Source organism: Stegostoma tigrinum, chromosome 15 (assembly GCF_030684315.1).
Source record: "Stegostoma tigrinum isolate sSteTig4 chromosome 15, sSteTig4.hap1, whole genome shotgun sequence".
In the NCBI taxonomy this organism is placed as follows: Eukaryota; Metazoa; Chordata; class Chondrichthyes; order Orectolobiformes; family Stegostomatidae; genus Stegostoma; species Stegostoma tigrinum.
In genome coordinates, this window is record NC_081368.1 from 47748828 (window position 1) to 47772709 (window position 23882).

The window sequence follows — 23882 nt, forward strand, 5'->3', positions numbered from 1 at the left end:
GAGAACCTCTGTACTGTTAATCCAAAGACTCAGGCAATGTTGTGGGGGCGCAGGCTCAATTCCCACCATGGCAGATGGCAGCATTTGAACTGAATTATAAAAAGTCTGGAATTAAGAGTCTAACACTGACCGTGAATCCATTACCAATTGTTGGGAAAAGCCCATCTGGCTCACAAAGTCTTTCAGGGAAGAAAACATAGAAACATAGAAGATAGAAGCAGGAGGAGGTCATTCAGCCTTTCTAGCCTGACCCACTATCCTTCATGATCACTGTTGATTACCCGACTCAATAGCCTAATCCTGCTTTCTTCCCATAACCTTTGATCCCATTCACCCCAAGTGCATGAATAGTCTAGTCTCCTCAGACATACATTCAATGTTTTGACATCAACTACTTCCATGGTAATGAATTCCACAGGCTCACTACTCTTTGGATAAAGAAATATCTCCTCATCTCCGTCCTAAATTGTCTATCCCAAATCCTCAGACTGTGAGCCCTGGTTCTGGACACATCTACCATCGGGAATATCATCCATGCATCTACCCTGTCCAGTCCTGTTAGGATTTTATAAATCCCTATGAGATCACCCCTCATTCATCTGAACTCCAGCAAAAACAATCCCAACTTAGTCAATCTCTCCTCATACATCAGACCTGCCATCCCCAGAAACAGCCTGGTAAATCTTTGCTGCACTCCCTCAACAGCAACAGCATCCTTCCTCAGAAAAGGAGACCAAAACTGCACACAATATTCTAGGTTTGATCTCACCAAGGTCCTGTACAACTGCAACAACATGCCATTGCTCCTGTACTCAAAACCTCTTGCAATGAAGGCCAGCATGGCATTTGCCTTCTTTGCCACCTGCTTACCTTCAGTGACTGGTGCACAAGGACACCCAGGTCCTGCTGCACACTCCCTTCATTTACAACCATTCAGGTAGTAATCTACCTTCTTGGTTTTCCCTCCAAAGTGAATAACCTCACATTTATCCAAATTATACTGCGTGTGCCATTGATTTGCCGAGTCTCCCAACCTGTCATGATCATGCTGAAGGCTCTCTGTACCCTGGTCACAGTTCACCCTCCCACCCAACTTGATGTCATCTGAAAACTTGGATATGTTATATTTTGTTCCCTTATCCAAATGCTTAGTATACATTGTGAATAGCTAGGCTGCCAACACTGACCCCTGTGGCACCCCACTAGTTACTGCCTGCCAATTTGATAAGGACCCATGCATTGCTACACTTTGCTACCTTTCTGCCAACCAGTTTCCTATCCATCTCAATACACAACCCCCCAATCCAATGCATTTTACACTTGCACATTAATCTCTTATGCAGGGCATTACAAAATGCTTTCTCAAAGTTCAAATAAACTACATCAGTTGGTTCCCCCTTGTCAACTCTACTAGTTACATCTTCAAACTGCCCACGTTACCTGGTTTGGCCTACAACTGACTCCAGATTACAGCAATATGATTGATTCTTAACTCTCCTCTGGATAACTACAGATGGGCTATAAATGCTGGCTTAGCCAGTGATGCCCTTATCCAGTGAATACATCTTTTAAAAAAAAACACGTTTGAATGCCACTTGTCCCCGATCCCAAGGCTTCTTAATTTTTCTGACTAGTCAGCTATGTGGAACAATGACAATGGCTTTACCGAAATGCATTTCACAGAATTATAGAAAGGTTACAACACAGAAGATGGTTTTCTGGGGTTTTATGCCTATATTGGCATTCTAAGAGCAACTCAGCTATTCCAGCTTCCCACTCTTTTCTAATAGCTCAGCATCTTTTTTCACCTTCAACTAATGATCCAATTCCTTTAAAAAATTAAACCTGCCTCCATTACACTCTCAGGCAAAACATTCCAGACCCTAGCTACTTAGTGTATAAAAGTTTTTCCTCAAGTCATCATTAATTCTTTTCCTATTTACCTTATATTGCGGTCCTGGTTCTCACCCTTCCACCAATGGGAATCAGTATTCTCCCTATCGACTATGTCTGGACACCTTGTGAAATCTCCTGTCAACCTTCCCTTCCACAAGGACAACAAACTGAGCTTCTCCAATTTAGCCACATAACTAAAGTCTCTCATGCCTTGAAGAATCCTCTGAATTACCTTCTGCACACTTTTGAATAGCTTTGCATCCTTCTGAAAGTTTAGCTGTAAATTTTAGACACTGTACTCCACATGCGGCCACACCAGTGTTCTATAAAGATTCATTACAATTTCCTTCATTTTGTACTCTAAGCCTCAAATCATAAAGACTTGGATCCTAGTTGTTGTCAGCCTTACATCTTGTGAGATGAAGTTTGGTGGTCACCATTCTTTTTAACATTGCCCGATGAGGTTCACAAGCCCTACTCTGGCATGGCGGTCTCTGCCATTTCTTTTGCAGATGAAGAGAGTGGGCTGAAAAGATGCACAATTCGTTGGCCTCTGTTTTTCTGGATTGTCTCATCAAGGTTACGCAAATCACAAAATCACCAAGAAATAGCCACATTTCAAAGCAGAAAAGAACCAGAGCAGGTTCAAAAATTTGAGTGCTTAGGAAACATAATGTCTGCATCTGGAAAATGCAACAACTAAATAACAGTAAGAATAACAATGGGAAAGATCATATTTAGTGAAAAGACATGGTTGCTAACTGGAAACCAAAATAAACTCAAAAAGCATTTGATTTGGAGTATGTGGCTCTGAGAAGTGAATATTACTGAGGGAGAAAACCAACTTGCTGGGCAAAACAAAAACAGATGATGAGGTTAAAATAGTATCAGAGATAATGGGAGCTGCAGATGCTGGAGAATTCCAAGATAATAAAATGTGAGGCTGGATGAACACAGCAGGCCAAGCAGCATCTCACTCCTGAGATGCTGCTTGGCCTGCTGTGTTCATCCAGCCTCACATTTTATTATCACAGATGATGAGGTGCTGTGGAATGTGAATGAACAAAGAAATTTGTTAAACAGATAGCCTTTGTTGGACATATTTTAAGGGAAAACAGATTTGTACAAAACGTTATGGAAGGAAAAGATCACAGAAAAATAGGAAGAGGAAGAGATATCAATATTGAATGGGTTGAAAATTTAAGCAAGTTTAGCAAATGAAAAGAATGACACAGGATAGGGAGATTGAAAGGCTACATTGAACCAAAGATCTGCCCTCAGACAGGGTGCTCACGACAATGATTTAATCTCAGTCGCCTGAGCTTTTCTATTCCGCCCTTTTTGTTTGCTATATATGTTATCATATCTCTATAAACAAGAAACCTCAAAACAAATGAATGATGTTTTAAAAGACCTCAAAATGAAAAGAAGGAAGCCTCCAAAAATCTAAAAGTAGCCCTCAAGTAAATTAAGCTAAGCAATTTATTTTTCTCAAAAACAACACTTAAAAAACGTCAACCCTGACTGGCAGTTTCTAATTCACACAATCTCTTCACTGGCCTTTGTTTAAGCATATTTCCAAGCTTTTATATTCAGTCTGATCTGTTATATTATCAATATGAAATTTACCGTTGCAACGTTTTTCTACATTATCTTTATCATAATCTGTCTCTTCATCAATGGAAATCCAGCTATTGTTCCCCTGGTTTTTCCTTTCAACAAAATCTATTACAATTGTTTCTCAGCTATCTCACCTTTAAAGGCATTCATCCATCACAACTCGTCTGCCAATCTCTGGTTCCAATTTACCTGAGCCAGATCTACATTCACTGTGCTGAAATTGACTCTCATCCAAGTAAATATTTTTACTCTAGATTGCTTGTTGTCCATTTGTATGACTAACATGACTTATGATACTATGATCGTTAGTCACTAAATGTTTCTTCACTGACACGTGATCCAATTTGAATTGCAATTGCATTGTTTTTCATTCAGTATCACAAGATCAAAATCCTGAAACTTCCTCCCTGTGGGAGTACGTACCAAAAATGGGCTATGGTTAATAAATGCTGTCCCAGCCAGCAATGCCCTTATCCTGTGAATGAATTACTAAGAAAATGTGGTTCCAATCAACACTTAAATCTTTCTTTCTTAATTTTATTTTAATTTTTATTTTACTTGATTTGACACTAATTCACCCACTCTAATTCACTACCCTTCTCAGTCATTTCTCTGTTTCTTTCTCATCAGTGTTGTCCCTGGTAGTCATAGAAGTCCCAAATACACTATTGCCTGTTGAGCCAAAGGATGCAAAAAACAGTTTCATTGACAGAATACAACATGAAATGCCAGACTCCAGCCTATTTTTTGGCTTAATTTATCACCGGTGATCCTGGACATTTTTTCAGCACTCTAAAGTGCTTCTAAGGTTAGCTAAGGCTGATGCTTTCAACCTGGGGTTTGCTAGGGTCTATATCCCTAAGCGTCTGTGACACATTGTCAACAGGTCTGCTAATCTAGCATCTTTCTGGAATAAGAACTTTTAAAAAATTGATAAGTGATTTTAAAAAAAGCCCAAAGTGCTATTCCTGGCATATACTGGTAGCATATTTATTGAAATTGTTCTGAGGAAGGGTCACCGGACCCAAAATGTTAACTCTGTTTTATCCTCCACAGATGCTGCCAGACCTGCTGAGCTTTTCCAGCAACTTTGTTTTTGTTCCTGATTTACAGCATCTGCAGTTCTTTTGGTTCTTATTTAATGAAATTGTACACTCCTGGTATGGGGAGCAGCATAAGATGACAGAAAGGAGTAAAAATAAAAAAAAGATGTTGATGCTACCGATACTGTGGATGGAGAATAGGAAACCCTGCCCTCTTCTTATCAACTGGCTACATTAGCGATTATTGGCAACAGGTTATTTACATGCAGCTCTGAAAACTGGAAAGTAATTCCTTTGGAATTTACAGCCAAAGCCAAGTCCATGGTCAGTAAATTAATCTCTGAATTGGGAAACAGAAGAAACAAAGCTAACAAAGTGGACAGTAGTGGAGTTTGACAGTGCTTAGAGCAATTACTCAAGGGAAGGATTATAATTCATAAAGCAGATGAGCTAAAATGCACAGAAAGACGCTTGGAAGTATGATCTCATAGCTATTATTAAAACACTGCTAAAACAGGACAGGAACAACAACCCATCATTCTCTTTACGGAAGGGAATATATGCAATCATGTAGCTAAGGAGAAGTATGAAGTTTTGGATGGGATAAACAGACCAAGGGAAAAAAATAATACTTTTGAAAGTGGATAAATTGGCTGACATAGATGAAACATCTTCCAAGCTGTTCATAAAATTGAGAGTTGACACATCCTTTCTGTTTACAGATTTGATCCAAAGAATTATATGGAGAATTGTTAATATTGTATTCTTTTTTAAAAGGATAACAGGATAGGTGGAGTAATTACAGGTTAATCAGCCTGATCTCGGTGGTAGGAGATTTACTGAAAAAGAACTTTCATTTGGATAGACAAAATTAGTGAAGGACAGACAGCATGGATTTGTTAAGGGAATGTTGTACCTGTTGGTATAAGTCGGTCAAATTTCTTGAGGTAACAATTAGGGCTAATGACACAAACACATTTGATGGAGTCCATGTAGATTTTAGCAAGGATTTTTACAATTTCCAATATACTGGAGATTGTTTAGAAGAGTTAAACTTCAAGGATACCAAGCAGAATTGACAAGTTTGATCGAAAACTGATACATAGGCAGTAAACAAGGGTAATTGTTGACAGAGATAGTAGGAACTGCAGATGGTGGAGAATCTGAGATAACAAGGTGTAGAGCTGGATGAACACAGCAGGCCAAGCAGCATCAGAGGAGCAGGAAAACTGACATTTTGGGTCGAGACCCTTCTTCACTTTCCTGCTCCTATGCTCCTGTTCATCCAGCTCCACAGTTTGTTATCTCAGTAATTTTTGACAGTTGCTTTAGTGCCTGGAAGACTATTTCCAGTAGGGTTATACAGGGTTCAATGTAAAAGTTAATTGTTTGTCACAGTCAGTATATAAAGGATTTCAACAGATGTATAAAACATGGTTAAGAAATTTTCACAAGATTTAAAAAAAAAGCAGTGTGGTTGATTGTAAGTAAGAAAGCTGTAGACTGCAGGAAAACATAAACGGGCTGATCAGGAAGGCAGAAAAGCGTCAAACGAAATTCATTATGGAGAAGTGTGAGGTTATCAGTAGGAAGTGCATACATGGCAAGGGAATGAGCAAGAAATGGTAGAATAGTGAGAAGTGTAGAGGGAAAGCAAATATTGGAGAGCATAAACACAGGTTCCAGAAGGCAACAGGATAGGCAGAGAGGCCCGTCACAAGCCATGTGGGATTTCTTTCTCGATTAGCCAAGGTATAGTTCACAAGAACAGTGGATAATTCTAAAACAATATATTATAGTAGTTAGGCTGGAGCCAAAGTACTATGAACAGTTCTAGTCTCACTGTTACACTGAGGATGTGATTGTGAAGGACAGTTTTTGTACACCTTCTTGATATGCTATGTCAAGACTGGGAAGTCATAGCTCTGAGCAAACATTGGATAAGATGGGATTATTTTTAGAACAGAGGAAGCGGAGGGAGATTTGATTGAGATGTATAAAGTTATGAAGCATCTAGGTAGAATTGGTGGGAAGGACCTATTTTCCTTAGCTGTGAGGTCAGTGACCTAGACGTACAGCTTTAAAGTAATGGAAACAGGATTAGAGGGGAATTGTGGCAAATTCCTTTCCCCCAGAGAATGAGAATATCAATTCACTGCCTGAAAAGGTTTGTTAAATTATGGAAATAGTTTGTATTGATGCTGATTCAGAACATCTTTATGTCCTTCAACTCACATTGCTACCTTTTAGAATCACTAAAGAAACAAATTCATGCATTGGAACACACCTTTCTGGCTCTCTCTTCCTTTGCCTTCCGTCTTCTTTTTTCCAGATTAAATTCACTCTTCACATCTTCTTCAAGTCGCATTAAAACGGACCTGTCCTTCATATTCAATTCCTGATTAATACAATAATTTGGAAAATCAATATTATTTAATGAGCACTTGTGACCGTTCAGCTGTATAACTACATTAGAAATGAACAACGTGGCAAACAGACAAATGTGGAAGGTTTCAGTTTGAAAAAGCATGAATATATATTGAAACAAAGATACAATATTGCTTAAGATAATGAAATGTGAGGCTGGATGAACACAGCAGGCCCAGCAGCATCTCAGGAGCACAAAAGCTGACGTTTCGGGCCTAGACCCTTCAAGTTTGATGTGTCATATATGAACTTAGTTCTGCCATTGACACCTACGTATCTAACAATCTGCTTGCCTACTTTTAATCCACCAAATCTGCCCATCCCTGAACACTATGCGCAATTTAGCATGGCCAATCCACCGACCCTGCACATCTTTGGATTGTGGGAGGAAACCGGAGCACCCGGCAGAAACCTACACAGACAGAGGGGGAGCATTCAAACTCTACATAGTCACCCAAGGCTGGAATCTAACCTAGGAACAAAAACAGAAGTTGCTGGAAAGGCCCAGCAGGTCTGGCAGCATCTGTGATTAAAAAAAATCAGAGTTAATATTTTGGGTCCGGTGACTCTTCAATTCTGACGAAAGGTCACCGGACCCAAAACATTAACTCTTGATTTTTTTTCTTCACAGGTGCTGTCAGATCGGCTGAACCTTTCCAGCAACTTCTGTTTTTGTTCTTGATATATACAGCATCCACAGTTCTTTCGGTTTTTATTTGGATCAAACCCAGGTTCCTGGATATATGAGGCAGCAGTGCTACCTACTGCACCACCCTTTCTTTTTAATGGAATCTCTACAGTGCTGGTAGAGGCCATTCGACCCATTGAGTTTGAACCGGCCGTTTGAACAGCATTCCACACAGAACCACCACATCCCCATAATCCCAGATTTACCATGGCTAAATCGCCTAGCCTGCACAGCACAGGGCAATCTACCTAACAATTTGTTAACTGTTTTAACCCATGGTAGACTAAAAGGTATAGGAAAATGATGAAATTCACTTGATAAAATCAGCATAATGCTGTTCACATGCTGTCCTACAATATTTCCACTATTATCATGATTTCTAGTGTGCATTGATTATTGCAAGCCTCTCTTCAATGGCTAGCAGAGGTCAAACAGTTTTGTCAATGCAAACTTGCTTTTTAGGCAACTCCTGAATTAGCAGATATTGCTACTGAATGATATCCTGCTTACGAACTCTTTAAAACAATGACATAGCCTGCATTTAAATTCCTCAGGGACATTGGATGAACAAGTTACCACGACACTGCTAGAAAATATTAACCATTTTTGGCAAGCTTGCACTCAAAATATATTTTAAGGCAATTCATATATAAGAAAATGAACCAGGCATGTCAATATGCAGCAACTCCTGAGCAACTTCCAGGCTTGGGTTCGTGAATGGCAAGTAACATTTATGCCACACATGTGCCAGGCAATAGCCATGTCCAACAAGAGAGAATCTAACCAGCATCACTCAACCTTCAAATAGCATTTGAATAGCTGAATACCCCTCTATCAACATCCTGGCAGCTGCTATTGACCAGAAACTGAACTGAACTCACCATATACATATTTCAGTGACAAGAATAGGTCATAAATTAGGAACTCGATGGTGGGTAACTCACCTTCTTATTCCACAAATCCTGTTCACCATCTAAAAGGCATAAGCCTGGAATACAATGAAATACATTTCACTTGCCTGGATAGATTCAGCTCCGACAACATTCAAGAAGCTTTACACCATGCAATACAATGCAGGTCACTTCACTAGAACACCATCCAACACCTTGAACATTCACTCCCTTTATCACTAACACATTGTGGTGTCAGTATATACCATCTACAAGATACATTGCAGCAAATCACCACGGTTTCTTCAACAGCATTTTCTAAATCTGTAACTTCTACAACCTAAAAGGGCAAGGACAGCAGATGCAGGGGAACACAACCACCATTCACGCACCAACCTGGATTTTGGATCTACATCGCTGTTCCTTTTCTATCTAAAGTGTCAAAAATCTCCAGCTCCTTGAGAAACTGTAGCCAAAGGACTGAAGCAATTCAAGACAGCACACCATACCGCATCTTGTACAGGACTATTAGGAATTGGTGATAATTATTGGTCTAGTCAGTGACACCGACCATCCCTTGAATTAATTAATATAAGTACTACCCTATTCATGGAAAATGATCATAGATTCCAAAGTGATAAAAACATCAAAAATTATTAACTCCTTCTAACATCATACAAGGCATAGAATGTCATTCCATTATTTTGTAAAATGAACCAAAGCAGAGAAATGCAAAAATCAATGTTAGAACCGCTAAAATGATCCCTGGCTAATTGTGCACCACTTTTCATGCTACTGGTGTGAAAATATATGTACAATTTCTAACCAGACTTCATTATTCTCTTCTTAACTTTTTATAATAGGATTACAAACATGCAATCTTTGTATGCACACCTCTTGCTGAATTTGGTGTACCAATTCTTTAGCCTTTTGACTATCTTTGCTTGAGTCTGCCAGAACCGCACAGCATTTCTGTTCTTTTATCAAGTTTTTGATCTTTTCTTCTGTTTGAATCATATTGAAATACCTTTTGGAAAAAGATAGATTTGTTTAGATAGCTAACTGTACCAATTCAAAAATATTGTACAAATAGTAAATTCCTTTCTTAAGTATAGTTAATGTTACAATTGACAACAAACGTGATCACCAATGTTTACATTGCAAGGTTATTTAAACAGTAATAAATGGCCAGGTATTTTTTTAATTGTGAAATTATGTTAACTAAGAGATTTATTTTGTGAAACATGAGGACAACTTTCCTGGATGTCTTCAGCGTATCATGGATCAATGAAGGTTTCAGAAGACAGGAACAAAGTAATCCAGAAACTGAAAATGCACAGTACATCACGCAGATCTACATTTAGAGAAACAACTCATTTTCCAAAGAGTTCTGGTACAAGCTCATCCACCTGAGACACTATCTGCAAACGCTGCCAAACCTACTGAGAATTTGACAGTTTTGAGAGAGTTGTTTGAAATGCCAGGCGAGGCATTTGTGCTTTTTCAAAGGTAGAAGTAAAGTCAGAACAATTCCATCACTAAGTGACAGGAGATACACTTGAACCCATGATAGGTGGAATATAGAGCATAGGTTGGGGTTAAGACCAGATGAAATCTACAAGGTTGTGCAAAGAAGGCTATGAATTGATTTGCAAACAAAGACATATATTCAATTTAACAGACTGAAGGTCAGGCACCTGGCAAAAGGAGGAGAAGGGTACTGAGTTGGATGATCAGGCAGAATTATATCAAATGCTGAGCACTTTCAAAGGGCCAGCTCCCATTCCTAGATAATGGGAACTGCAGATGCTGGAGAATCCAAGATAACAAAGTGTGGAGCTGGATGAACACAGCAGGCCAAGCAGCATCTCAGGAGGACAAAAGCTGACGTTTTGGGCCTAGACCCTTCATCAGAATGGGTCTAGGCCCGAAACGTCAGCTTTTGTGCTCCTGAGATGCTGCTTGGCCTGCTGTGTTCATCCAGCTCCACACTTTGTTATCTCAGCTCCTATTCCTACCTTTCTTTGCTGCTATCTTTTAATGTTTCCCTCAGCAAGCAGACATGGTATTAAGATCATCCACAAGGCAGCACCTCTGACAATGCAACATTCCCTTTGATTTTCAGTCTGCTAAAATATCAGACTCAATGTTGGAATAAGACAAGAATTCATGATTTTCTTTTGTGCAATTAGAGAGAGGGCTTCTTTGTGGAACCATAACAAATTTCTCTAAACTTTTTCAAAGCTATTCCATCAGTTCTATTTTGGTTTACTACAGGGCACTCACTCAGAAAGGTGTTCGCAAAGAGTCTACTAAAGTAATTAGGGTAGGGCCACCCTCTAGGTAAATAGGAGGGAAATAAGATTGGAGTGGAAGTGTCAGATGGTAGTGCTGACATTTTGGTCACAACAAATTTTACTTCAAGGAAGAAGCACACCTTGAAAAAGGAGATGCTATTTATCCTTAATACAACTTTTCAATAATGACACCAATTGACGCCTAGTTTTTCTTATTAGTTAGTAGATCCCTGTGAAAGTGCTTTAGAAAACCACCTTTTCTGTTCTGCAACCACAAGATACAGTTGTTTCGGGAAAAAAGTGGAGAGTTAAGCGGAAGTACATGCTCCATGGGCTGGATTTTGATTCTCACATGAGGACAAGAATGTGATCAGATTGGCAAATAATTTTGAGTCAGCTGTTGGCTGCTTCCAAAAGCCATTCCATTTCCAAGCCTTTTAGTCTAAGTCAGTTCAGATGTGGAATGGATACCAACCTGCAAGCAGCAGGTCGTTTTTTTTGATAACTTTAAGGCCAATTGGACTGTAAAACACTGTGACTTCAAGGCACCAAAAAAAAAGTCAGTAACTTAGAGGCAGACTCCAAGAGATCAACTCCAAGAGGATCAGAGCTCCAGGATTCCTTTGATAACTTCCCTTCTACTTGTCCAAAGCTAACACTGCAAAATACACTTTGGAAATGATACCTCTATTACCCTGAATAATGGTGATCCAATGGTTGTGATTATGTTTTATCATCAACATTTTCAAAGTCACTGTCAGGGCAACTCAAGATGGCAACACAGACTCTCAGAGCCTTACCTACAATATCAGGCTGCAGTTCCTTTCATGTTGGAAGGCCTCCAATTGCCTCTCCAGTTTTAAGAGTTCTCCATTATCCTTAACTGGGGGCATACGCCTGGCCATTACATGGCCAATTCAGGGAAAACCACTATGAGATGCCTGAACCTGGTGTAGGGTCAGGGCCCTCACTTGAACCCAATGCTATATTCCTGCCCCAAAACACAACATGTTGTCACCTTGTAAGTCACCGTCCCGATTAACTTAATGATTTTACAATTTACTGAAAGAGTGTAGAACTGAAAACAGAGATGCTTTAATTACTGCTGTATGTGTTCTAAGTGGGTTACTACCATAAAATAGCTGTTCAGTGTGTTCAAACAAGCATTTTCAGACACCTTAAACCTCTCCCAGGCTGTTTCACTAGCTATCCAACTGGTAGTTGTCAAATCCCACCTTAAGTGTTTCGTGATGACAAGTTTCCAGCATGGAATCTTGGTCACTGCTAGTACTGGGAGAATTGGAGACATGATCCAGCTGCAGCCCTCCTAACAAGTGTGGTCTGTGTAGTACACAGATTCGCACAGCAACGTCAGTAAACAGAGCTTAACAACGTGACCAGGAAGGAGTTGATGTTTGGATAATTAAGGATGATTTAGGATTAACTATACCTAAGCATGCAGGTGATGACCTAGTGGTAATATCACTGGACTGTTAATCCAGAGACCCAGATAATGTTCTGTGGATCCAGGTTTGAATCCCTCATTACTGAATTTGAGATCATCAAAACAAATCTAGAATTAAGAATCTAATGATGACCATGAATACATTGGCAATTGCTGAAAACAACACATGTGGTTAACTAATCTTTAGGGAAGGAAACTACCATCCTTATCTGTCTGGCCTACATGTGACTCCAAACCCACACCAATGTGATTGATTCTTAACTGTCCCCTGGGTCATTAGGAATGGGGAACAGATGCTGCCAAGCCAGTGATGCCCTTGCTATATGAATCAACAAAATAAAAAGGGCTACAATGATTAAATTAGGGGGACCAATTGTAGAGGTTAGGCTATTATTCCCTGAGTATAAAAGATGAAAGAGTGATATGATCGAAAGTGTTTAATGTGGCTCGTGGATTTGACAGGTGAAACCTGTTTCTTTTGGTTGGACAAGGACATAGGGGAGGGTGCATAATATGAAAAATAAGTTAGACAATTCAGGTATAATTTCAGGAAGCATGTCTTTGCACAAGATATCTATACTTTGTGTGTTATTATTCTGGTGAATCCGTGCTGCACTCATCCTTTATCAACTTTACTGTGTAGTGCCCAAAGCTAAATATCACACACTGAATGGGGTAGAACCAAAGCCTCCTACAACAAGAGTGAACCTATTAAGCAAATATTTAGCAAATACTTAATGGGATCTGTCTAACATTCTTAATACATGTCACTGACAGTCATGGCAAAGGAACACTTACTGAGTTCTGTTTTTGTCAAATCTCTGTATGAGTTTACACCTTCATAGCTGTGGACAAACTAACAGTTCCTATCTTGAATATGTAATTCTTGCTCCTCCTATTTATTTTTTGCTTGTGGGGATTTAAATGTAAAGTAAAACAGCAGTGCCTCAAGTGAGCGCTTAGTGGAGAGAATATCTGTGCAGCACAGATTTGGCTCAGCTCTGTTCATCCACTGTATTTTGTCCCTTGGGCAGGTCACAACTCGATTGTCAGTCATGAAATTCTTGAGCCAGTAACTAGGGAAAAGAAACTGAAGTGATTTGCTGTTGCCTTCCTCACAGACTGCATCTTAACCTAGATAGGCTTTAATAACCCTCATCTCCATTCGCCATGTAAGGAGATTGACCTTTATCCATTGGGAGCAGTTGTCCTTTGACGGAGTTATCCGGACATACTTGAATCTTTCACCTTCTGACTTGGATGTGGGAATGCTACCACTAAACCAATAGCTCATACTGCCAGAGATAATGGGAACTGCAGATGCTGGAGAATCCAAGATAATAAAATGTGAGGCTGGATGAACACAGCAGGCCAAGCAGCATCTCAGGAGCACAAAAGCTGACGTTTCGGGCCTAGACCCTCCATCAGAGAGGGGGATGGGGTGAGGGTTCTGGAATAAATAGGGAGAGAGGGGGAGGCGGACCGAAGATGGAGAGAAAAGAAGATAGGTGGAGAGAGTATAGGTGGGGAGGTAGGGAGGGGATAGATCAGTCCAGGGAAGACGGACAGTTCAAGGAGGTGGGATGAGGTTAGTATGTAGGAGATGGGGGTGCGGCTTGGGGTGGGAGGAAGGGATGGGTGAGAGGAAGAACAGGTTAGGGAGGCAGAGACAGGTTGGACTGGTTTTGGGATGCAGTGGGTGGAGGGGAAGAGCTGGGCTGGTTGTGTGGTGCAGTGGGGGGAGGGGACGAACTGGGCTGGTTTAGGGATGCGGTGGGGGAAGGGGAGATTATGAAGCTGGTGAAGTCCACATTGATACCATTAGGCTGCAGGGTTCCCAAGCGGAATATGAGTTGCTGTTCCTGCAACCTTCGGGTGGCATCATTGTGGCACTGCAGGAGGCCCATGATGGACATGTCATCTAAAGAATGGGAGGGGGAGTTAAAATGGTTCGCGACTGGGAGGTGCAGTTGTTTGTTGCGAACCGAGCGGAGGTGTTCTGCAAAGCGCACCCCAAGCCTCCGCTTGGTTTCCCCAATGTAGAGGAAGCCACACCGGGTACAGTGGATGCAGTATACCACATTGGCAGATGTGCAGGTGAACCTCTGCTTAATGTGGAATGACATTTTGCGGCCTGGGATAGGGGTGAGGGAGGAGGTGTGGGGGCAAGTGTAGCATTTCCTGCGGTTGCAGGAACACCAGTTACAAGCTGGTTGCCTGAGATGGAGACTGAGAGATCCAGGAAGGTGAGGGATGTGCTGGAGATGGCCCAGGTGAACTGAAGGTTGGGCTGGAAGGTGTTGGTGAAGTGGATGAACTGTTTGAGCTCCTCTGGGGAGCAAGAGGCGACGCCGATACAGTCATCAATGTACCGGAGGAAGAGGTACCGGAGGAAATGATGTCCATTTCAAGCCCACCGACTCCCACAGCGACCTAGAATACACCTCCTCCCACCCACCCTCCTGCAAAAATTCCATCCACTATTCCCAATTCCTCCGCCTCCGCTGCATCTGCTCCCACGATAAGACATTCCACTCCCGCACATGTCCAAGTTCTTCAAGGACCGCAACTTTCCCCCCACAGTGATCAAGAACGCCCTTGACCGCGTCTCCCGTATTTCCCGCAACACATCCCTCACACCCTGCCCCCCGCCACAACTGCCCAAAGAGGATCTCCCTCGTTCTCACACACCACCCCACCAACCTTCGGATACAACGCATCATCCTCCGACACTTCCGCCATTTACAATCCGACCCCACCATCCAAGACATTTTTCCATCCCCACCCCTGTCTGCTTTCCGGAGAGACCACTCTCTCCGTGACTCCCTTGTTCGCTCCACACTGCCCTCCAACCCCACCACACCCGGCACCTTCCCCTGCAACCGCAGGAAATGCTACACTTGCCCCCACACCTCCTCCCTCACCCCTATCCCAGGCCCCAAGATGACATTCCACATTAAGCAGAGGTTCACCTGCACATCTGCCAATGTGGTATACTGCATCCACTGTACCTGGTGTGGATTCCTCTACATTGGGGAAACCAAGCGGAGGCTTGGGGACCGCTTTGCAGAACACTTCCGCTCAGTTTGCAACAAACAACTGCACCTCCCAGTCGCGAACCATTTTAACTCCCCCTCCCATTCTTTAGATGACATGTCCATCATGGGCCTCCTGCAGTGCCACAATGATGCCACCCGAAGGTTGCAGGAACAGCAACTCATATTCCGCTTGGGAACCCTGCAGCCTAATGGTATCAATGTGGACTTCACCAGCTTCATAATCTCCCCTTCCCCCACCGCATCCCTAAACCAGCCCAGTTCGTCCCCTCCCCCCACTGCACCACACAACCAGCCCAGCTCGTCCCCTCCACCCACTGCATCCCAAAACCAGTCCAACCTGTCTCTGCCTCCCTAACCTGTTCTTCCTCTCACCCATCCCGTCCTCCCACCCCAAGCTGCACCCCCATCTCCTACCTACTAACCTCATCCCACCTCCTTGACCTGTCCGTCTTCCCTGGACTGACCTATCCCCTCCCTACCTCCCCACCTATACTCTCTCCACCTTCGGTCCGCCTCCCCCTCTCTCCCTATTTATTCCAGAACCCTCACCCCATCCCCCTCTCTGATGGAGGGTCTAGGCCCGAAACGTCAGCTTTTGTGCTCCTGAGATGCTGCTTGGCCTGCTGTGTTCATCCAGCCACATTTTATTAGCTCATACTGCCAGTTTGGTCAGTCATGTGCTACTTTGCCATTTCTCATTTTTTTTTATGACTATACTCCAGTAAGTGTGATTTAGTTCCCAATTACAGTTTGGGCAATAGCTGTATTCTGCTAAACCATCATCTTTGCTGGTAAACCATTATTGGTCACTTCTGATGGTAAATTTAGTACATCTGGAAGTCTTTAAAATGATACCTCAACCATCCGTAGCAGCATCATATTTAACTCTTTCTCCTGCCTGAAGAAGGAGCAAACTTTTATTGCCAGTGCATGGGAAAATTCTGCATATAAGCCACATTGGGTGGAGTAAATTTTTTTGTCTTATGGCAACACTTTGCATCTGGCAGTTCCATAAAAGAAAACCTCAGGGAAGCAACAGCCTAAAGTAGTAAAGAGAAAGCATTTGTTTAAAGGATGGGATTGTGCAGTTCTTTGCAAGTGTTCCAGCTAATGTGATTTTTAAAATTTACTTTGGGATAGTGTACTTTCCAAGCCAATATTTCCTTAAGTCAGAGATGTGGGCCTTTGTTTTTGACCTATTACAATCTGTGCAGTTAGGGTTCTCACACAGTGCTGTTAGATAGGAAGGGAATCTAGGATTTTGACATAGTGAAGATGAAGGAATGTTAATACATTCCAATTCAGGGTAGTTGTATGATTCTGAGGGAACTTGCAAACGTTGGTGTTCCCTGATGCCTGCAGCCTTTGCTCTTCTGGGTGACCGAGGTTGCAAGTTTGAAAAATGCTGATCAAAAGCCACCTGAGTCTGCCCCACAAATTGATTCAATCTTGCTTCATACTGGGGTGGGGGAGTTATGTTTGTTTGGTTGTGGGAGTTATCAATGGAAAAGTAGGTAGTGAAATGTGGCCTGTAATAATGGAATGAAGAAATGACATGGAAATTGGAAACAAGCTGAGGGTGAAAAATAACCAGGGAAAAGAAGTGAGTACCAAGGTGGCTGGTGTTTGCGTTCATTATCAGAATGAAGAATGCTCTTTGAGCAACAATGTCAAAGGACTTTTTTTTAAATGAGAGTATCCAGGGTATTTGTTCAATGAGTGGAGGAAGAGAGACAGATGTGCAGGTCAAGTCTGTGCATGCTGTTCTCACTCCATAATATAAACATTAACAGTGCAAATAAGTGCAACCCTTTGGTCAACCTAGAATCAGATGGCTCCATTTTAGACAATACATAGATTATACTTAACGAGCTTACTATTTTAGCCATTAGCCGAAGATGCGAGTCCATGTAGCTGCTACATTTCTGTGTCACCACATTCTCTTTCTTATCTGAGTAACTGAATTGGACATTAATGCTTAATCTGTTAGCGAATTCTAATGATCAAAGTTGTACATGATAAATGTCCACATGTTCAGCATTACTAAGGCAGCAGTTTTGACTTAAGCTGCCTGTTAGCTAAATAACATCACTGGCTGCAATACTGGCATTTAAGTGAGATGTAATGTTCAACCTGAATCTCCATTCAAGTGTTATTGGCAGTCTGTAGAACTAGCGTTCACCACCCACCCCTCCCACCCCACCAAATCCATTAGTTTCCCACCCGATTGATTCGGTTCAATTCCTTATTTGAATGTGTAGCTCTGTCTCTTCCTAACCAAAATGTGCCATTGTTTAGATTGTATGGTGAGTACTTCCAGAGGGCAAATGTGCCATGTGGATCATCAAAATGCCATGACAGGCGGGGAAGATTTATCTTGGTCGCGAAGTTCACAATAGGTTACTGTAGATATTTAGCATGTTAAAACCATTACAGAATTTGAGATACACATTAACCTGAATTCATTTGAATATTGGAATCACTTGGGAGGTGTGGTTTGGTGGTGATACAAGGAATGGGATCCGAGAAAGTACAAATCATTTAAATTATTTTGTTCAGCGCCTTGCATTAACATAGTAAAACACCTCCAAAGCATTTTACAGGTGTGTGACCATACAGAGCTTGACTCTAGGTCTCACAAAGGTATTGTCAGTATTCACCATCAGCACTCATTACAAACTGACAGCAACTTTTGGAGTGCACAATGCAATCAAACACAGTCAAGCAGAAGTTAGTCGCCGGTTTAATTTTTCTGCATGGTGCAAGCTTTTGGAAATCCTCAGGTCTACTAGAAGCAACCAGAAATAACTGAACTGATGAAAACTTTCCCTTTGGCTTGTTCTAAATACCCTTGAAAAAGTTGCACCATGTTAAATAATGTGCAACTGTGATTTTCGCTATGTCCAAAGTCCATAGTTACTACTGAAGAGCCTCAATGGCCCAAAACAAAGGTTTGTTTGTGCAGAATGACAATTTTCTTCATTATAATGAGTCACATTCCTCTTTTTAAATAAGTTTGCTATCTTAGCTCCTTTCTGAATTCCACAAGGATGTCCCAAACTTTATTTCTGTCTGTAGAATGATATTGAAATCTGTGGAGGACAATCACTGTTTCTGACTTCATGGGTTGCTATCAATGAGAATACTTCAAGGTGACTGGCTGCTTACCACATCTGATAATGTCATTGTTATACAAGGCCTCGAGATTCCCTTGATTCAGAACCAGATCAAAATGCCCTTAGCAGAGGGGAAATCCACACCACAGATGTTGTTGGAGCTTTCTTTGCTATCAGTTTTGAGATAATGTATATGATTTAAGGTAAGATCTTAGGCTTCAAACTGGGTTCCTGAGTCCACATTAAATGGAGATTGAGAATTGGCCAGTCTAATAGTCAGGACATATGCTTGCAATCTATTTATAGATGATGGGAAAGCTGTCCAAGCTAGAAGGCAAAGCTGTTCCAGTACAGCTACAACATTGATGCCTACCCGACAATTTGAAAACTGCCCAGGTATGTCTACCAGCCCACAAAAAGCAGAAAAAATTAAACCTGGCCAATTATCATTCTGTTGGCCTTTTCTCAATTATCAGAAAAGTGATGAAAAGAGTCCATAGAAAGATTTTTAAAAGATAAAGGGGCAATTTTGTTTTTTTTTGCACAGAGGGTGGTTTGTGTGTGGAATGAACTACCTGAGGAAGTGGTGGATATGGGCACAGTTACATCATTTGAATGACACTTCGCTAAGTACATGAGTTGGAAAGGTTTGGAGGGACTTGAGCCAGGAGCAGGCAAATGGGACGAGTTTAGTTTGGGATTATGTGTGGCATAGACTAGTTGGACCGAAGGGTCCGTTTCCATATTGTCAAAAGGGCCATCAAGGGGCACAAATTCATCAATCTGAATTGATTCCTGTCTTCAGTCTTACAGGATGGCATATTATCTTACTGGTACATATTATAGGATGGGATCTACCTATTTTAATAATGTCTGTCCATGATAAATGTTATTAAGATGCCTGGTGATAGTAAAACTGGGAAAATCATATTCCACAATGAGGCCAGTCTTGTTAGGTCATAAGTTTATTTTAGCAGCTGGTCATCATGATGGTTAGTCACTGTACAAAAGAACAACACTTTGGGGGCTTTGATATGGAAACGTACCAATAAAGACTGATAGGGAGTGGCAGTCATAAAAAAGATGATACTCTGGAGGACTGTGAGCCAATATAGGTCAGTGAGGATGAGCATGAGAGGGATTTGTTGCCGGAAAAGACATGGATGAGAGAACTTTGAATAGGGTTACATAAGTCTACAGAGAGTTGAGCCTAGAAAGCGTTGAAATTCTAAGGTCTGGTAGTTAAAGATATGCACACGGGTTTCAGCAGCAGATGAGTTGATACGGAAGCAGAGACAGGCAACTGGTCAATTTCATGGCACTAACTGGATCCCAAGCCCATGTTCCAGCAGCAATTCAGTCACTTCCTTGGAGACAGCCTCCTAATTTGCTCACTTATAGGCTCATTATTCAATTAAGACTGGGGGATGGGCTCCCAGTGTTTCAGACCAAACAGAAGGTCTGAAGTCTCAGGCGTGCCAATAGCATAGGTGGGAGCTACTTAGGCAGCCAGAAGACAGCTACGGGCTGAAGTTCAATAACAAAATACTGTACCCAATCAGGTGGGGCCTTTCCCGGTAGATCAGCAGAAAACCCTTTGGTGGAATCATTAGGGCTGCAGGGTTGCAGCATCCCTGCCCAAGTGACTTCTGTGTGTCATAGAGCCACAGGCTTCAGTGGGTAACCGCCCCACTGTCAGGTCAATGTGGAGCCCAAATTAATGGCAGCTATCTCCCTAGCATCCTTCAAACTGTGAGAGACAGTGTAAATACAACCTTAATACCTTGGTAAGGTTTGCTGAAGAAACTAATTCTGGAAGGGCAGTGCCTGCCTCAAGTGACACACATATAGTTGTTTCTTACATTATTGTGTAATGATCTCTGCTGAGTCTAGTTTTGCAGTGCTGGCATCTGCCTTGGAGCTTTGGGCAATAGATCATTGTGGGGACAGTCTTCCTCCAACAGCTGGTGTTGCCATTTGCATTGATCATTAGCTAGGGTTTTCCTATTTATGTTGATTTGATGTTGACAGCTTTCATGTGCAGGGAACAATAGTAATTGGGAAGGGCAGGAAATTGACATGGCTAAAATAAGATCAGCCAATACCATGTCAAGCAGCCTAAAAGAGTCAAACAACTTACTCCACTCCTAATTTATGCTTTGACAGCATTAGAGCTTTTGTCGCCCCTCGTCTCATTTTATAGGCTTCCCCCTATTGTGCATTTTTGGGATGTGGTAATTTTCCAATCTGTTCCACGTCCAGCCAGTGAATCCTTTTTTTTTGCTTCATTAATGCTTGATATGTTGCCATTGAACAGACTGCTTCATTGTGACTTTTTCATTTTTAGGTGATGCTAAGGATGTCTTTTGGACACCGGAAATGGGCTAGGATTAGACTTGAGCTTCTCTTTTCCTCTCTGTGGAGTTTCTTTTCTTGATAGAATTACCTTATCCAGAGTCCACTATCATACAACAATGCTGAGGATACAGATCATTTACATAAGTATCTTGATCCTGCATTAAGAGGATACTCAATTTCAGAAATCAACTTTCCACCACGAGGAAACAAGCAATTATTCACATCCAAAGTGCTTCCTGCTTCCACCTGAATTTCTCTCGTGGTGGGCAGGACAACATCAGCAACTTGTTTGATCATGGTTAATGAACAAGCGACTATTTAACAATAGCTATTTGACAAGGCCCTGCCCCATTTCCACCACCAGTGGCTGGTAAAATTCAGTTTATTATCACAGAGGTGAAACTATGCTGCCTTTATGATGGAGAGCACATGGAAATGGAATTCCATTGAGGATCAAACTCACACCCCTGCCCTCCCACTTTCACCACCATGTTGAATTTTGGTCATGCAGTGGCATACACTTTTCTTAAGGAAGGTAAGTTTACTGAATCTTAGCCATACAAGGCCAGCATTTTTCAGATGGCCGAGTTTTCTGACCAACCTGCCACAAAAATAATTGTTGGAGAGCAGATTCCTGCTGAATCTTGGTGCCCAGTGTTAATTGGCTGGAGATGAAACTTCTGCCCATCACTCAGAAAGAAGTGCAGTTTTCAGAGTTACTGTTGAATCTTTGATTGGCAAATTTCTAGCCCCAGCAGCACCAAAAAGTGCAATGGGCAGGAGTGGGACTCTAAGTAGTCCCCACAGTAAGTTATGAAGTCCACAATTAGGTAAGTGTGTAGGTCTCAGAGTGGTTAGGGGAGGTGAAATTTAGATGTGGAGGGGAAAGGGGGCTGAAACTGCTGGCAGAAAGCAAGGATCATCTGGAGGCTCCTCACTTTCAGGGTTTCCCCGTCTTTCTGCTGAACACCTCCCATCAGTCTGAAAGTTGAGGCCAATAAATTGAAGAAGAAGGTGGTCTTTAATTGGTCAGTTCAGGACCTCAACTGATGTTAGACCTCAGGTAAAACAAAGGCTACTTTGTCTAACCCTTTCCAGTCTCAGCATAAAGCTGCAGGGAGAATGGCGGAAAGGCTACTCAGGGAATCTTACAGCACCGTTCTCACGCTTGCAAACCTATCAGAGGTGGAATGTCAAATTCTGCCAAAAGATGGTATTCAGCAACCATTTCCACTTGGTGTTTTCTGGCCACCATCAATTTACCGTCATCTTCTCCAGAACAATCACAGGTGAGCAATAAATGGTGGTTTAGCCAACAACACCTAACTCCCACAAATGAATTTGAAAGAAACATTCCATGCCTTTGCTCCCTGATCTCAATTCCCATCTGCAGCTGTTTCTCTTGTGTGCTTCTAAGCCTCCCGTTAGCCCAGATCCTCCTTCCACAGTCTTTTGCAATTCCAGTTCCCTTCATTGCTCCTCATCTTCTCTGATCTTGATATGAATCAGTAATTTAAAAATTGTTAAACATCAGGACCACAGGAAATAATTGATGATTTTTGCCTACTCAAGCACCAGATTAGCTTCGACCCCATCAGACAATCATCAACAGTTCTGCACTTAAAAGAACGGTACACTAAGATAATTGGAGCTCTTTAGACAGAAATAACACGTAGCAGAAAATAAGCTTATTTAGAATGCTTGAAGAGATTCTCTGCAGTCAAAGAAGAAGATATGTCAATTATTTACCTGTCCCTCAGAGTCTTTTTACTTATATTTTTCTTGGATTCATTTGTGAGCCATTCCTGCAGATCAGAAAGGCTTATCCCCTGAGCAAAACCTTGATCTTGAAGATTCAGTAATTGCTTTGCAAGTAGCCGCTGGGGAACCAAAATACCTAGTTATTTTTCCATTTTCCAACATGCTCCCAACATGAATTTGGTTCAAAAACATTTGATTATTCACCTGTTCTTGTGCATACTTCCTTTCAAAGTCTAATTTGATACTGGTTAAATACTGTCTATACTGATTAAATTCCTTCAGGGTGCAAATAATCTGAAAAAGAAGAGAAATAACTTACTAATTAATAGATCCAATGAAAAATCATTGGACTTGAAACATTAACTTTTTATTACTAATTACAGCTGTATTTTCCAACCATAATGGAATGTAGTTTATCATTGGTGAGGGAATTGCAAATATTTGCTGCCAATTCTATTCTTTCTACACAATGTTTATGAGGAATAGAATTGAGATTCAGAAAAAAAGTATTATTGTTAGGAGATGCTAGACTAATAATTTAGAGGCCCAGCCTCTGTGCACAGATCTCTGGACCCTGCAGTGTTCTTACTGACATTTAGGAGTTTGTGGCAAAATTGGGAGAAATGTTCCATAGCCAGTCAAGCAACAGCCTTATATAGTCATTCTCCCAGAATCATACCATAAAGACTATGCCCCAGACATCACAATATCACTATGGCTTGGTATGTCTTGTCACACTGACAGGACAAACACATCAGGTATACTGGGGCAATCGTGTACAGTCGGGAGGGAGTTGCCTCACGGGTCTTCAACATTGACTGTACGCCGAGAAGTGTTGTGGTATCAGGGCACACACCTTGGGCAACATGGGCAAACACCTGCTGATTACCACCTACTTGATGAAATAATAGTCCTCCAGGCTAAATACAAACTGAATGGCACACTTAGTATGAAAAGGGCACCCAATGTACTCTTGGGGCATTTTCATGTCCATCACCAAGACTCAGTAGCAATTAGTCACTGCTGACTAATACATTCCTAAAGCGCTAAAGGGCATGCCTACTAGATTGGAACCGCAGTAGGTGGTTAAAGAACCAACAAGAGTGAAACATATACTTGACCTCATTCTCACCAATCTACCTGTAATCATATGAACCTGTCCATGACAGTATTGGTGGAAATGACTACTGCACGGTTCTTCTAGAGATGAAGACCTACCTTAACATTGAAAAATCCCTCCAACATATTGTACAGCACTATCA

At 41.6% G+C, this 23882-nt stretch overlaps 1 protein-coding gene across 3 annotated transcripts in view; it reads right to left on the minus strand.

Annotated features, from left to right (window-relative positions):
- LOC125458878 (fibrous sheath-interacting protein 2-like) overlaps window positions 1–23882 on the minus strand; it is a 78371-nt gene that overhangs the window by 28891 nt on the left and 25598 nt on the right. For all 3 annotated transcript variants that reach the window (XR_009446710.1, XM_048544666.2, XM_048544665.2), the window contains exons 4-7: window positions 22825–22914; window positions 22609–22739; window positions 9459–9591; window positions 6847–6957 (exon numbers count right to left, since the gene is read on the minus strand). Coding sequence is in view for 2 of the 3 variants with exons in the window: in XM_048544666.2 (XP_048400623.1) it covers window positions 6847–6957; window positions 9459–9591; window positions 22609–22739; window positions 22825–22914 (465 nt within the window). In the remaining variant the exon portion in view is untranslated. The remainder of the gene's footprint in view (window positions 1–6846; window positions 6958–9458; window positions 9592–22608; window positions 22740–22824; window positions 22915–23882) is intronic.